Source organism: Colossoma macropomum, unplaced genomic scaffold (genome assembly GCF_904425465.1).
Source record: "Colossoma macropomum unplaced genomic scaffold, Colossoma_macropomum, whole genome shotgun sequence".
NCBI classification, from domain to species: Eukaryota; Metazoa; Chordata; class Actinopteri; order Characiformes; family Serrasalmidae; genus Colossoma; species Colossoma macropomum.
In genome coordinates, this window is record NW_023494796.1 from 19,101,297 (window position 1) to 19,117,498 (window position 16,202).

At 37.0% G+C, this 16,202-nt stretch overlaps 1 protein-coding gene across 1 annotated transcript in view; it reads left to right on the forward strand.

The window, feature by feature from the left end:
- si:dkey-92j12.5 (multiple PDZ domain protein) overlaps positions 1 to 16,202 on the forward strand; it is a 90,304-nt gene that overhangs the window by 31,588 nt on the left and 42,514 nt on the right. The window contains exons 14-18 of the mRNA XM_036583417.1: positions 428 to 592; positions 1,432 to 1,641; positions 4,202 to 4,282; positions 10,917 to 11,028; positions 15,150 to 15,348. Coding sequence (XP_036439310.1) covers positions 428 to 592; positions 1,432 to 1,641; positions 4,202 to 4,282; positions 10,917 to 11,028; positions 15,150 to 15,348 — 767 coding nt within the window. The remainder of the gene's footprint in view (positions 1 to 427; positions 593 to 1,431; positions 1,642 to 4,201; positions 4,283 to 10,916; positions 11,029 to 15,149; positions 15,349 to 16,202) is intronic.

The window sequence follows — 16,202 nt, forward strand, 5'->3', positions numbered from 1 at the left end:
ATTTAATGCACAATATTTGTTGATCTGCGAAACATACTGGAAAAAGTAAAAGGCAAAATGTGCTCTGTGTTTTATTATCTTCCAATGTATTAAATAATTAGAAATTTTGCACAACAATGTGCAATGTGCAGTGCAGTAAAATGTCATATATAAGTTTGTTCTCTGCAGGATGTGGATTAATTTTCCCTTAGAAAATTAACAAAACATGTCTTTTGACTTTCAAGTTTTTGCATACGACCATGTATGGTTCTTAAAGGCACAGTAATAAAAACATATTAAAAAAAGAGGTTGAAAATGGTCACATAAATATGAATTATAACTGTTACATAAGTAATGTAGAACATGGGCCCTGAATTTAATTTCCTCATTAATTAATAGCATGATTGCTTGTTTGTTGACACTCCGTGGCGCCTTCTTGCTATGACAGGCAGAGCAGAAGAACTGCGCCAGGCAGCTGAATAGAGGAGCAGAGGACTGTGGGAAGATGGAGGTCCCTGCTCTGTCCCAACAGGCCATGTGGCAGGATGAAATTCAGGTCTATGAGCTACAGAAAGGAGAAGCTGGTCTGGGATTCAGCATACTGGACTACCAGGTGTGTTTGTGTGAATGTGAAGCAAAGCGAGAGTCTTCTTCCCTAACCTGATATCTTGTTCTAAGATTTCTGTCATATCTTTAAAAATATATTACTGTTATTATTATACATTTGCTTGCAAGCATGCAACATAATAAACGTCATTTGTTTCCCAATATACTGATAAAACGATTACATGGAATCATGCATAGCTAGAGCCAGTTTAATTAGTTTTATTTTGCGATAATATTGCAAAAAGTAAAAGTTGTTCGCTTTCAGAGTCATATGCTTATATTGCAGCAAAGGGCAGCAGCAAGTAATGCTTATTTGATGGTTTTTTAACACGTGGGGGGTGTTTACTTGATTGTTGTTAAACTTTTAAAGGAGAACAGTGAGTAATTTTTGTTTACTTGCTGGTTGTTAACACCGTTAGAGGGCAGCAGTGAGTAAGGTTTGTTTATTTGAGCTTGAGTTGTTTCTGTCTTGAGAGCTAGGAAGCAAGATAACTTGCTAATCAGCTAATTTACCCACTTTAGGCTTGTCCTTACTTTAAGTCTGTACTAATAGTAATAAAATTAACAAAAAAAGACGAAGTGTTTAAGTATTTATTTGGCAATTCCTGTGAGAGTGGCAAAAATTTAATGATTGTGACCGATCTACCTGGTGCATGCTTTGCAAAAGGACTTATATTGTCTTTAAAGCAATTATACACAATTATTGTTATACAATATACACTTAGACATTGTATGGCCTCAAACCAAAAGGCAAATATCTTAGTAAAACCAATAACCATCCCATGCCTGTGGGTATCAAGACGTTGTTCTCCTTGCCTCACGCATGTCTCTCTCTCTCTCTGTCAGGACCCAGTGGACCCAAAGAAGACGGTGATAGTGATTCGCTCCCTTGTACCAGGTGGTTTGGCTGAGAGAGATGGACGTTTGTTGCCAGGAGACCGGCTAATGTTCGTTAACAGCACGGATTTGAGTCACACCAGCCTGGGTCATGCTGTTCATGTCCTAAAAAGCACCAACTACGGCACCGTACACATCGGTGTGGCCAAACCCTTACCGGTAAATACCTGCTTATACAGGTACTCAAACCTATACAACGTAATCTTTAAAATTACTGATTTGACTCTTACAGTGTTACACGTCCAAAAATTAAAATAACCTTGTGCTTGCTTAGGCACCTATTTAAGACTTTCACATTGTACTGTAGTCAGAGATCACATGATCATTTCTTCAACTTCTGGTCAAACCAGCCATTAAGTAAAAATAAATATTTAACAGGAAATATAAAACAGAAATTATTATTAAATTGTTCACACTTTGCTTTTGTGCACCCTAGTCCCACGTTAACTCTTACACCCTTCCAGTCTTAAATCCAGCGAGTTACAACTGCAACAAAAGCTGTTCCCAAAGTGTCATTGACAATACGTGTGCCCTTCAAACATTCACATAAGCAACTACCCAAACTTGCCTTGCACATTTCCTTCTCATGTGCATCTAAAATGGCAAAGACACATATTTCTGAGAAGATTTGAGATTAGATAATCCCCTTGCAATTGGAATTTCCAAAACTAGAGTTCAAAGAATTATTTTAAAAAATATAGAAAAAATGGGACTCCTAACAACTGTGCAAGACCTGGCAGACCACCAAAACTGTCACTGTCAGATAACCAGTACTTAAGCTAGGTAGCTAGGGCTTGCCTTATATCCGAAAACATGTTTTTGTCCATCCTTCTACTGTGACAAGACAATTCAACGCTATGAACCTGAAAGGATGTGTAGCTGTCAAGAAGCCATTACTGAGAAAAGAAAACACTGAAACTGTTCATTTAGGATGTGGAATAATGTTCTATAGGCTGACAAGTCTAAATTGAAGATCTTTGGAAGTCCCAGAAGGCAGTATGTACACCACCTGAAGAAATGAAACACTCCTCAAACCATGTCTACAGTTTCTTTTACAGCAAGATAATGACCCTAAGCACCCTGCTGACATTTGTGTCAAACAAAGAAGCTGCTGGTCTTTCTTAAAACAGAAATTGCAACCAACTCCTGAACTCTTTGGAAGTGTGGAAGAATATCCCTAAAGATATCTTTGAAAAACTGAAAGCCAATCTGTCAAAAAGAATAAAATCTGTATTAAAGATCAAGGGTGGACACACTAAATACTGAACGTATTTGAATTACATTTAGTTGTATGTATATACTAAGATGTATGTGTGCGAGTGTGTGTGTGTGTGTAAATAAGTTTGATGAGTTGAAACAGAAAAAATATTAACCAGTAATGCTACATTTAAAAAAAAAACTATTAAATACAACAGTCCAACATTTCAAATGCTGCACTGCACTAAATCCAATTAATCAAGACTATACTCTCTTTGAAATGACACAGGCAATGAAAAGCATACTGTGAAAAAAAGCATACGCCTGTTTTAAAGCCTCAAGCATTTTGTGGTCCAGTGATGCTTTGTCAATGCATTTCAGTGATTATGAGTTGTGCTTAGTGTTTTAATGCATCTATGCATCTGCTACATCTGCTGGATAATTTAATTTGGTTCAAAGTTTTTCCATGTCCTATATTTCTTAATTATTATTACTAATAATAATATTACTTACTACTAATATTCACTATGAATAAAATTAAAATTATGAAAGCAGTCAACTTTAGTCACACCAAGAAAAGGGCAGAAAAATACAGAGAAGCCTCAACAACTAAATTTAAAAATGTAAAGTCTTTTTTTTTCAAAGAAATTTTCCACACCTACAAAGTTCTTAGAACTTAGTTTAATTTTCTGCTTCTCCAAGTAAACTCAAACACATTCATGCTATTGAGGTCTGGACTCTGGGGTGGCCAGTTCACTGTTCTGAGAACACCACCAGCTTTTTTATTTGCATATTTTCTTCTATCTCCTTTTTCACAGTAACAGCTTCTTGACAGCTCTAAATCCTTTCAGACATATAGTGTTGAATTATCTTCTCACATTGGAAGGATGGACAAACCCTTGTGGACCTTTTCAGAGCTGTAGCAAGAGTGGAGGTTGATTTAAAGAACTTCAAGTACTATCATTTGGTGGTCTGCCAGGTGTTGAACAGTTGTTAGGAGTCCTTTTTTTGGAAACGCCTTGTTTTTCACTTACTTTCCATTGACTTTCCCTTTCTTTGTGCAAACATCTTACATCTAATCTCCTCAAGAATATCTCCTGAAAAATGAATCTTATTTTGACTGAAAATTACATAAATGAAGTGTGGTCTCTGACTTTTGCACAGTATTGCTTTTTCCAGAACATATTGGTTTAATTTAAATGTTCATGGTCCTCAGAGTCTTTCCGTGCTATTTCTGTGGCTCTGGCCATTGTTCTCTGGGTTTTGTTGTGAGCCAGTAACCCAGGCACATATAGTCTCTGGTTACCAAGACATTTCAATAATTAATGCTGCTTGAATTCTAACACCAACCTCCCAAATTCAACATGTGTATTGAAGTGCGCTGCTCATGATCTAGTGAGACCATACTAGAGGAAATATACTAGTCTGCACTGTATATTTTCTGAAATAAAGCCAAAGTGTGTGGATTTGGATCAAGTTCATGTGCAAGAAAGAGAATGTAACTTAGTTTTGCTTTCTGTAGGAAAATGACATTCAAGACACAGGAACCTTTCTGACCAGCAACTGTCATTCCAGAGAAAGCAACCAGCTCTCCACAGTACAGGTAGATTTCTTAATCTTTTTACTTTTAGCTTGCTGTGGAAATATTATTTTGTTGCTGTTATTTCAAATCTGTATAAGTTTCATAATTTATTCGAAATTAGAAATTTAGTAGAAATACCAGCTGCACTTTGCAATGTGTGAACATTTAATGAAACTGATCCGAAGTTACTTAGAATAAAATCTTGTTACATTAATATACATTAAAGTTAAGAACTTTTTTTAAGAAGAAACAATTTAAAAGGTACTAGTTTAGGACACCAATGATAAGCTTATAAAGTAGCATGTATGAGAACACAGTGGCAGTTCTTTATTTAGTGATGTAAGATTGAAACCCAGAGTTTACATACACCTGGGCTAAAGACATTCAAACTCAGTTTTTCGCAGCTCCACACATTTTATGTTTTATTTTGTTTCAGGTTTCTTTTACTATATCAGATTTTTAGTGGGTCAAGAGTTTACATGCAGTACATTAGTACTTGTTAATTGCTAAACTTGAATAAACCCTTGGGTCAGCCTTCCTAAAGCTTCTCACAATACTTTGCTAGACTGTTTGCCTATTCTTTCTGACAGTCAGGTTTGTTGGCCTCCTTGCCCAGACACACTTTTCCTGTTCAGTTACAAGTTTTAGGTCAGGGCTTTGTGATGACCAGTCCAGTACTTTCATGTTGGTATCTTTAAGCAATTTTGTCACAACTTTGGAGAAATGCTTGGGATCATTGTCATACAGGAACTTGGAAGTTTTGATTGTCTGACTCATGTCTTGAGGTGCTGCTTCAGTATTTTCAGATAATCCTCATGATACTATCTTTTCCTGAAGTGCACCAGTCGCTTTTCCAGCAAAACACCCCTACAGCCTGACTCTGTCAAGCCCATTCTTCGCAGTTGGCATGGTGGATTTGGTTTAAAAGCCTCACAACTTATTTCATGTGACCAGAGAACACTCCTCCAAAAGGCTAGGTCTTTGTACCAGTGATCACCTGCAGAGAAAGGGCTTCTTCCTTGCACAGCAGCTTTTCAGGCCATGGCAGTGTAGGACATTCCTAATGGTGGGTGTAGGTACTTTGGTACCTGATACCTCCAACTCCTTCACCAGTTCCTATGATGTTGGGGTTCAGTTGTACCTACTGGACCAAAGTTCATTCGGCTCTGGGAGTTACTTTGTGCCTTCTTTCTGAACGATGCACTGGTCTCAAGTTTTTATAGCCGTACAGTTGTACTCCAGATGCTCATGGTACCTTCAGTTGTTTGGAAGGAGGAACCAGACTTGTGGAGGTCCCAGGGTGTCAAGGGCAAATAGGCACTGGCTCTAAACGTAGGCCCCTAAATGCAGCCACAGGTGCAACTTCAGTTAACTCTTAGTTATGACAGTTGGCCAAAGTAGATGCCCTAATCGACTCACCAAAATGTATGGTGACATAAAATGTGTGGAGTTGTGAGAAAACTGAGTTTGAGTGTTTTAAATTAAATGCAGTTTATGATAGCTTACTGCACCATTTTGTTCAGGTTGATTCCTTGGATTATCGACATAAATTCACCTAGTCATCACATTTTTTCAACCATAATTGTGGTTTTAAATGTTGTTTACAACTAGTCAGTTGGCCAGAGGGAAAGTGTTTTCTTTTTTCCACTGACCTACTTCACCGCTGTCACTCTAGACTCAAGGGTTTAAATAGTGGGATATTTGTTCGCGGGATACGTGTGACATCATCTCTTATTTACACACATCCAGGTTTAGCTTTACTAAAGACTCTGAGCTAGAGAGTGACATTTAAAAAGAAATCCTAAGGGACTCCTGAGAAAAATATATCACTTTCTGCTGTACAAGAGTCTGCGGCCACCACTTTTAATCTAGGCTGTGGGAACACACGAGCAAAAATAATCCACAGCCTGGATTTTGGTATACACCGATCAGGCATAACATTATGACCACCTTCTTGTTTCTATGCTCATTGTCCATTTTATCAGCTCCACTTCCTGTATAGGTGCATTTTGTAGTTGTCACTTCAGACATCGCACATTGGCATACACTGTATGATTTTAGCCCATTTTAAACACAATCACAGCTGCTTCCCCAGGAGACAGTAGCCCAGCTCAACAGAGGCAGGAGTAGACATTTGCTACCAAAGTATGCTATCTTTACTCTGTTTTAATGACTAGAATAATAAGGTATAAGCATTAATACAGTGATTGTTTTTCGTAAAACAGGCTCTAGAGAGACAATATTGTTCTATATCACTGCCTAGGTTAGCTTCAGTGCACAGTGTTAGCAACACTGCTCTTAGCATTTCTGCTCTGTACTCGGCACACAGTGTGTTATTTTGGATTAAACAGCTTTAATTGAAATTGTTCTTGAGCAGAGCTGTCTGTAGAGGCTGTCTTTCACGTAGCATGTCAGTCAGACAGAGTTTGAGTATATAAATCATAGGCTTTATCCATAAACGATGGACTATTTATACATACAGTATGAGTCACAAGAGAACAGGATTTAGAAACTCAAACAGTGTTTGCCTGACTTTAGAGGACATTCAACTACAGCTCAACAAACCAAACAAAAGACTTAGTGAAGACATAAGCTCCACAAGTAAGTCCCGCAGATGCGTAAACCTCTGATGGGGTTCCTGCTGTCACTCTGCTACAGAGACTGATGTTGAAATAGATGGATGAGGACCAAAACTATGAATTGTATTTCACTTACAGCTGTACAGAAGCGGTTTTCTGATTAAAAAAAAAAGCCACTCATCCAAATGCTACACGATCAAAGGTAAATAATGTAACATAGCTAGCTAATGCGCCTTTTGATATCGGCTAGATTCTAACGGTTTAACTGTTAAGACACATTGCATTCATTTACACTAATGCAGGGCAACATATTTTGTTTTTTGCAAAATAATTTTGACAACACTGAAGTTGGAATAATCCTGCTTTTATACAAGCAACATATACATCTCTGCTATAAACGAACGCTTGAACTTTGTTTCTAGCACCTATCATTCATTAACAGTTCCACCAAAAATGACTGATGAATTAGTGTAAACAAGATTAATTTAATATAATTCTATGTTAAAAACGTAACATTTTTCAAAGTCAAAACGAAAGAAGCGTGAAGCAAGCACACCAATCAGGGCACAGCACGCACTTTGTTTTGAGCTTGTTTTGACCTGTTGGACATACCTACCCAGTGCAAGCATACGATGGCGTTTTAGGGCCACTGTTCATAAAAATAAAAATAGTAGACTACGAGAATAAAGTCGTAATATTTCGAGAAAAAAAGTCAGAATATTTGGAGAATAAAGTGGGCTAACTGTAGGGGCTCGGTTGCTGTACTGGCGCACCAGAGTTCCACACACTGTTGTCTCTTTGTGGATCGATCATTTTGATTTCTCATTGTCTGTGGAACTTCATGCCCTCTTTGAATGGCACGGAGATGTAGCCACTGATAGCCGTGTAGACGACCCTGCCTGCGATTCTCCTTCAACAAAACAGACAGACAGTTTCCTTCGAGTCCGCCTAGTTCGTTATTCTAAATAAACAGTTTCCTGTTTAGCTGTTTCAGCCGTTTCTTATACTAGTAACACTCTGGTGCTGATGTGCCAGAAGAGACAGAGAGACTGAGTATTTCTTAATGGGTGAAATCGATATTAAAGTGTAAGTCCACCAACTCCTCAACACCCCTCATTTTAACATGAGGAGGTGCTGCCTGCTCTTTGCAAAGCCTTTGGCCACAATATTGCGACCTTTCCTGGTATTAATGCCACTTTAATGTCGCAATTCTATGACTTTTTTTCTCAAAATATTACGACTTTATTCTCAAATTCTACTATTTTTATTTGTATTAACAGTGGCCCTAAAACGCCATCGTACCGTTCAACGTCAGTGCAGCAGAGTAAAAATTTGGGAGTGCCTATGCCAACATAAATGATGGAACTAACCTAACTTTGTGTAAATAGACCACACTATTGAAATATGTACACATATGCACTTGTGACTGGCATGTCTTTTTTCTGAATTTATACAAACACTATTTCATGTTATAGTACATTTGTTTTTGCTAGTTTAAGTTTTTACAGATGCAAAAAGTTTTTATTGAGCTTAAACTGGTAACTAAGTTGCAAATAAATCTTAAACTGAAACTTTGCTTGTTTGCAAAAAGTTATTTCATAGCCACTTGGTTCTACCCAATGGAAATTGTTTGCCTTCAGTGTTTTGTTCTTATGATAATTTTAATAGACATCAGTGTCAGACTAATTAATGACATTCTATTAAAAGATTGGTTTACCAAGAGTGACACTAGAGTATTTTGACCTAAAATGAGTTAATGAAGCAAGAGTCTTGTTACAAAAATGTTAATAGGACATTAGAGTCATAATTAATGTTTTAGTACTTTTACTTTCGATACTTAAGTACATTTGAAGGCAAATACTTTTCTACTTTTACTGGAGTAATATTTTACCTTGGGTATCTCTACTTCAACTCAAGTACTTGTTTTGTGTACTTCCTCCACCACTGGTCAATTTCATTAGTATATTTACTTAGAAACAAAATACTAACATCTGAAAGATACTAATAAAGTACAAGAAAATCCCTGTTTTCAGATATTTTCTCTTTTTTATCTTAAAATTTGTGTGAATATATGGAACAAAAAGACAAAATTTACTTTGTCTTTGTTTACTAAAGGTGGTTTAGTTGTCATTATGTAACAACTAGTCAGCAGGCCGGGCGGTGGCTGTATTTAAGCCTAGCTTGCACTGGCTGTAAGCTTGTCAAATGCTTCAAAACAGTGCTATGTTGTCAGCAACAAGATGGTGATTAAAATAAATAAAGTTGGATTTTGTGATTAACACAAAAAGCTTAGTAACTGAAAAAACTTGTGTTGAAAAAAATTACTTACATGCCATGAAAACACACTTTGGCACAGATCACCTTAAAACGTTGACGAATCGCTCTGAATTTTCACGGGAGATCATGGCTAGGAAATGTGGTAATGTGGCCAGAAGCACACACGTCTTGACCTTTTTTAACAACATAGAAAGTGAGTGTTAAATTGTGTCCCACATTAGGTTGTTCTCCGTGCTCCTCTACTTAATTCTGTGTAGGTTAGTGAGTATGGTATCGGACTTGGTATCAGTGAGTACTAAAAATATGTACTCGGTCTGAAAAGAAAAATGGTGTCGTTGCAGCCCCAGTCATTTTTAATTCTCTTTATCATAATTGTACAACATTATGTCATAGCATACTATATCTTTCATAAAGCCTCTACGTAAGTAAAACATATTTAAACTTTTAGAAGACTGTTGTACTATTTGAAAGGGTGCAAGTTAGGTACCTAACAATGAAATAAAGACTTAAAAAACAAAAAACTGTACATCTGAACATGTTGATGGTATATGATGGTTAATAAGTAGAGGTTAAATGTTATTTATTTTTTACAGTCTTTTTCATTTCTTTTCCAATTTTCTCCTCATTTATTTGTCATATTCTAGAGACAAATTCTGTGCTAGTAGGTATCTTGCTTATTGTATGTCACCGCCACCAATACATATGCCTGCTCTGATGTACTGAAAACCACATTTTTTAAATAAAAAAGAAAATATTGACAATAAAAATTGCCCATAGACCTAAGGTTAAACCATTTGTCAGGTATTAAACATAGCAGGATCTAATGGTAACTTTCAGAGTTTGTTTTGTAAAGGAGCATGCCTTTAAAATCTATCATGTCATTTTTGTTTTGTTACAATGTAAGCAGTTTGGAAAAATGATAAACAGGTTTCACAAAACAAGCTAGCATAGCACTGGTCAAGTGGTTGGATGATTGGGATAAGTAAATTAATGCCACCCATTAAAACAATAATAGGCAAGACTAAAATCTGACATTATCCAACAGACATTATCAAGAAGCAGGTCAGGAAATGCTTCCGTTAAGCATGAGGAAGAAACACTGAGAGAAGACTAGGTAGACTATTTATTATAGTCTTTAGACCACAGATGAGAATTTTCTTTGCAGCAAGAGGGTGAATGCTCTTAACTCCGAAGTAGTCAGGGAGGAGGAGCTATAGCAAATTATTTCATAGCTTGGGGCGCGGAGGGCTTGTGACATCTACAATCAATGCAAAATTTAATGAAGCTAATGTATTGTTGATATAAATTTGTGAAAAACAGTATGCAGTAGCAGCATTAATGTCGTAGAAAATACACTTAACAGATCATTTGCTGTCTCTGTACTGCACTGATATTTCCTGGATAATATCTTGACTGATAGGTCCTGAACGTGATTGCTGTGCAAGTATGAGTTGAGCTTCTGAGCTTGCAGCTTTCTCTAAGGAGTTAGATATAGAGGAAAAATTTGAGACATGCAGAGTTTTAGGTGTATATGGTTGAAGGAAGAGTTTACTATTAACATTTCATAGCTATGAGATCAAGTGTACAAGTAGAGAAATTAAATGAGTTATGCATAAATTTAATCATACTTCATGAATGTATGTTGATTTCTTGATTTATTCAAAACATTTGTGATTGATTCATTTGTCAGTATCTCAGTTTATTTGGATTTTCTCTTTTTTTGCTCTGTTGTAATACAGACTCAACTCTTACACAAAAAGCCAGGGTGAATGATTTGTGTGCTGCGATTGCTTTTGTAGGAAAACTCTGTGCTACAGAGCAGCAGAATGGAGGCAGGTACTAAAGTCAGCTCTAATCAAGCCTGTGGCCTTGAGAAGAACATCACTGTGGTCAGGGGCAACGCCAGCTTGGGTATGTTCACAGTGCTCGTTGTATGCCTATGCTTCTGTGTGTACATTCTCGGCAGGGCTGTGCTCAGTGGGGTGGACTATCTGAGAGACCTGTAAACATGTTTGTGAATTTTTATGTCTGTATATAAGTGTACGTCTAAAGTATCTGTACATCTTAATGGTGTGTGTGTAGGGGGGGGATGGGTAACCCACCATTTAGTTATACCATATCAAGGATAAATGTAAAACTGTGGAAACAGTGATTATTTAAAATGGAGCTTAGCAGAATGGTTTTGCTGCACCATTTAAAACATGCTGCAGGATTTGTCTGCAAGACAAGATTTCAGATCCCACAGAATGGGATTACTGAAAATAGTCTTTATTAAGTCTCTTTTCCAGTTTAACCACAAAGTCACCTCATATTATTGAAAGGCAAATTTGAAAATTGTTTATTGTTAGTCTTCCTGACATTCACAAGTCAGATATTTTCATCATTCTAAAGGCGTAGCTATGCATGTCTTTTATATTAGTATACTTACATACCTGGGGAGAAATATATGTGAATTATTTTGTAGTCTGTTGTCTGTAACTGATCATTATAGGACAAAATTGTTGATCTACTGCATGATCCATTATTAACAATTACCAAATATGTATTAATGAATCAGGTCAATACATACTACAATTTTTTAAATAATACAGAGAAAAACTGTAGACATTAAAATCTATATCTAGTTCTGGCCACAACACATAACCTGTAAAAACACACATTTCCCACTTCAGATCTGTAAATGACCGTTAAACCAGAGCAGTCTTCAACTGTTCATGCAAATGAATACCAATTGGGTTTGAGATAAATGTTCACAGCTGAGAACTGTTTAATTCATCAATCTGGACTTGAATGGTTATAATTTATCATTACTAGTAAGAATTGACTTGCAGATAGAATAGATTATATTAGACTAATTATTATCATACTTTGTGTATTTTTTTCCCAAATGGGTTTAGGTGGTCCCATTAATCTTTGTGTTATGTCTTCTGTTCTTCTATACTGTCTTTTCAACATTGTCTTGTGATGTCTTTGTGTGTGTCAAATTGTCTTTTACTGTCCTGTCAAACTACTGTATCTAATGCACTATGATTGTATTGTAATTTGAATGTATCTCAAACAAAAAATAAACATTGAATTGAATGTTGACATTGGTGATGGTAATAAAAGATTTTAGCAATCACTGGATTAATTAACCTCAAATTCTGTACGACCATAGTGTTGCTTTCCTGTGTCAGTTTTCTTGCTTTTGCATGTGTCTATCATTTTTTGCATTTCCTTTTACCCTTGTGTGTCCTTTATTATGAGTGTGTATCTATTTGATGTATTTGTTACTGTACTATTATAGCCTACTGTTATGCAGTGTGAATTCTAAAAGTCATTTTACAGCATTAAGATGACCATTTAGAGCATGCATAGAATAGTACATATTAAGGCAAGTAGGGGATTCTGTATCTGTATGTATACAATACAGGTGGAGGACAAATTCAAGGAAAAACCAACAAAAAGTGGCTTAGTAAGACATTTGGGTCACAGCAAGCTGCCAGAACAGTTCAGTACACTTTAGCATAGATACTACAGTATGTTGAACTGTCCTGGAGGGATGGAACGCCATTCTTCCAAAAGATATTCCCTCAGCTGGAGTTTTGATGATCTTGGTGGAGAGCACTGTCTAACTCAACAGTCCAGAATCTCCCATAGGTGTGTAACTGGGTTGAGATCTGGTGACTGTGTACGTCATATTATATGATTTGCAACATTTTCATTATCAACAAACGATTCAGTGACTTATGATTGATAGTGAAATTTCCATCATGCAAGAGACCACTCCCAACAGGATAGAACTGTTTTTTTAATAGGATAAAGGTAACCTTGGATTGATTTGCCATGACTCCTCCCACTAAGGGTACAAGTACACCCAAACCATGCCAGTAAAATGCCCCCTACAATATAAGAGCGTCCGGTGTAAAGCACGCCACCACTGGAGCAGTGGAAACGTATTCTGTGGAGTGATAAATCACACTTCTCTATCTGGCAGTCTGATGGACAAGTCTGGGTTTAGCAAAAGCCAGGAGAATCTTACCTGCCTGACTGCATTGTACCAACTGTAAAGTTTAGCCCCTTAATTCCAGTGAAGGAAAATTTTAATGCTTCATCGTAATAAGTCATTTTTGACAATTATATGTTTCCAACTTTGTGGGAACAGTTTGGGGAAGGCCCTTTAATGTTCCAGCATGACTGTGCCCCAGTGCACAAAGCAAGGTGCGTAAAGGCGCTGCAAAGGGGGACTGACTCCATATTAATGTCTGTGGATTTAGAATGGGATGCCATAAAAGCTCCTGTTGGTGTAACGTGTAGGGAGTCCCAATACTTTTGTCCATATAGTGTATGCACTTTTGTGGTGAAGAATGACTCATCTGACCATATCATTTTTCTCTATCTCTGTAGAGCAGTGTGTATGGTTTTTGCACCAACTCTCAAACGTGCATTAGTTTTGTAATGAGAGGCTTATGCACTGCAGTTCTATGATAATATATCTTGCTCTACATAGTTGTGGACAGACTGTTCTTGCTAACTCAGTCTGATCATGCCCTGTACTGACATTCTCAGTCAGATGAGAAACAGTTGCTCTTCTATTTATCCTTACATGTCGCATAAATGCACAAGCATCACACTCAGTGAATGTGCACTTTGAACAACAATTTCCAACCCTGCACACCTATGTTTTTCTCATAGATCTGTATTCAGATTTAGTCACTTTAGTCACTGAGCTTGTTGAAAAACAAGCCGGTTGAGCACTCTTTGTGCCGTCTGTGCCCCAATAATAAACTCTCTTTCAAAGTCACTTAGATCTTTTCTTTTTGACATCTTGATCCATACTTGAGGTCAACTGGGCCTGCTCAGCATTTTTGTACATGACACAGAGCATGGTGGGATGTTAATCACCTGTCTGGAAGCATCTGCATTCATTATGCTTCTCCACTCATTTATGCAGTTTTCTCCTTGTCTGTCTGTCACTCATCTGTAAATAAATACAGTGCTGTGCAAAAGTCATAGACCAATCACTTATTTTATTTATTCATTTATATAATTTCCAGTCAAACACAGTAAGTACATTTTTCAGCAGATATTTTTGAGGAGATAAGATAATACAGTTGCATAACGAGGGAAAGTCAAAAAGAAAAGGAGTGGGAATAAATAGTATTCAAAAGTCCAAAAAAATATTATGCAAGACCTGATAGACCCCCAAAACTGTCACTATCAGATATACAGTACTTAAAGCTTTCAGCTTTGAGATATATCAAGCTTCACTCTTGCTTCAGATCTGAAAAAATCCACAGTTGTTTTGTCCATCTTTCCACTGTGGGAAGACAACTCAACTCGATGAGTCTGAAAGGATATGTAGCTGACAAGAAGCCATTAGTAAGAAAAGAAAATAGACAAAAAAGAAGAAAATATTCAAACAAATTAGCTGCTGTTGTTCTCAGAACAATTGACTGACCACCTCAACATCGACTGTCCATACCTCAACAACATTGAACATGTTTGGGGTTACTTGGCTTGTGAAAAGCAGAAAATGCAACCAATTTATATGACTGAACTTTGTAGGTGTGGAAAAACATCCCTGCAGATTTCTTTGAAAAACTGAAAGCAAGTCTCTCAAAAAGAAAGGAAGCTTTAGGTTAAGAGAAAGTGTAGACACTCTAACTATTGAAAATATTGCTATTTTATTCAGTTATTGACGCTTTTGTGTAATGTTCTGTTAAATATGTTTTCTGCTTTTTTTTTCTTGACGCTAAAAAAATAATAATTTAATGATTATTTTGGTTGGAAATTTATTAACTGGTGGTCTCTGACTTTTGCACAGTTCTGTACGTACATATACAGCCCAAACATACGACTCAAAACAGACTATGTCATCACTTCTAAATCCTCTTGGTTAACAACATTGAGAACCTACACTGATTTTTCATGCAAAATAGGGTAAAATAGTTGGTTTAAGACACAGTCAGCACATTCTGTGACACACAAAGAAACTGAGAAAAGATCTGTCACATGTAACTGTGTGTGTGTGTGTGTGTGTGTGTGTGTAGGTATGGCAGTGAGCGCTATAAAGGATGGTTCAGGTATGATCATCCGTTCAGTGGTTAATGGAGGTGCTATCAGTAAGGACGGCAGACTAGCAGTAGGAGATACAATTGTAGCCATCAACGGAGAACCTGCCACCAATCTTACCAATGCACAGGCTCGAGCCATGTTACGGAGACATTCACTTTTTGGACCAGACCTCAGGTATATATACACACTAGTTTGTGTTTCTATTTTTGTGAGATCGTTCCCCTGACTACTGTATAAATGTAGCTAAATGCTATCTAACTTTAACCTCTGTGGCCAAAAGGAAACTAAAAAGTGACAAATACACATGCACACAGATAATTCATAATACTATACTTGACAGTATTAATTTAGTACTTGTGAAGACCTCAACATCACTTTGTGGTCCTGAAAAGTATTGAAGGACAAATACACATGCCCACACACAAGTCAGAGTACTAAACTCAGTATGGATCTCAGTAGGATCTCAGTAGTACTTTGTGGTGCTTAAAAGTATAGAACAACAGGTACACATACACACATTCCTAAAAAGGGAAATGCTAATCTACAGGGATATCCCCTTGTTTGACCAAACCAAGGTGCTTATACAACCTTAGAGTCATTACCAGTGCACAGGTTATTACTATGCTACAGAGGCACTCATCTATTAGACTTCACCTCAGGCACATGCACACACTCCTGGGGACTCCATGTTAAGGCCCCTGTTTCAGAAAGAAACAGATTTTGTAGACATGTAAATATTAGTTTTGAAACATACAATTCCATCTCCAGCCCATAGAGACCTTAAGTTGTGTTGTCTGTGTCCACATTGGATTCTTTAGGCAAAAAATGTATGACAATTTTGTATAATCACACCCTGAGGTAAACAAAATTGCTCAAAGCCCAATACATCTTGCTGTACAGACATTTTTTGTCTGAATGTCACTAGACTACTTTGAATTACAAGGTCATTAACAAGCTGAAGTACAGTTGTTGCTACATGCAAGCTAACGCTGCTTTGCACCATACGGCTGAAAATCTCACCAAATACT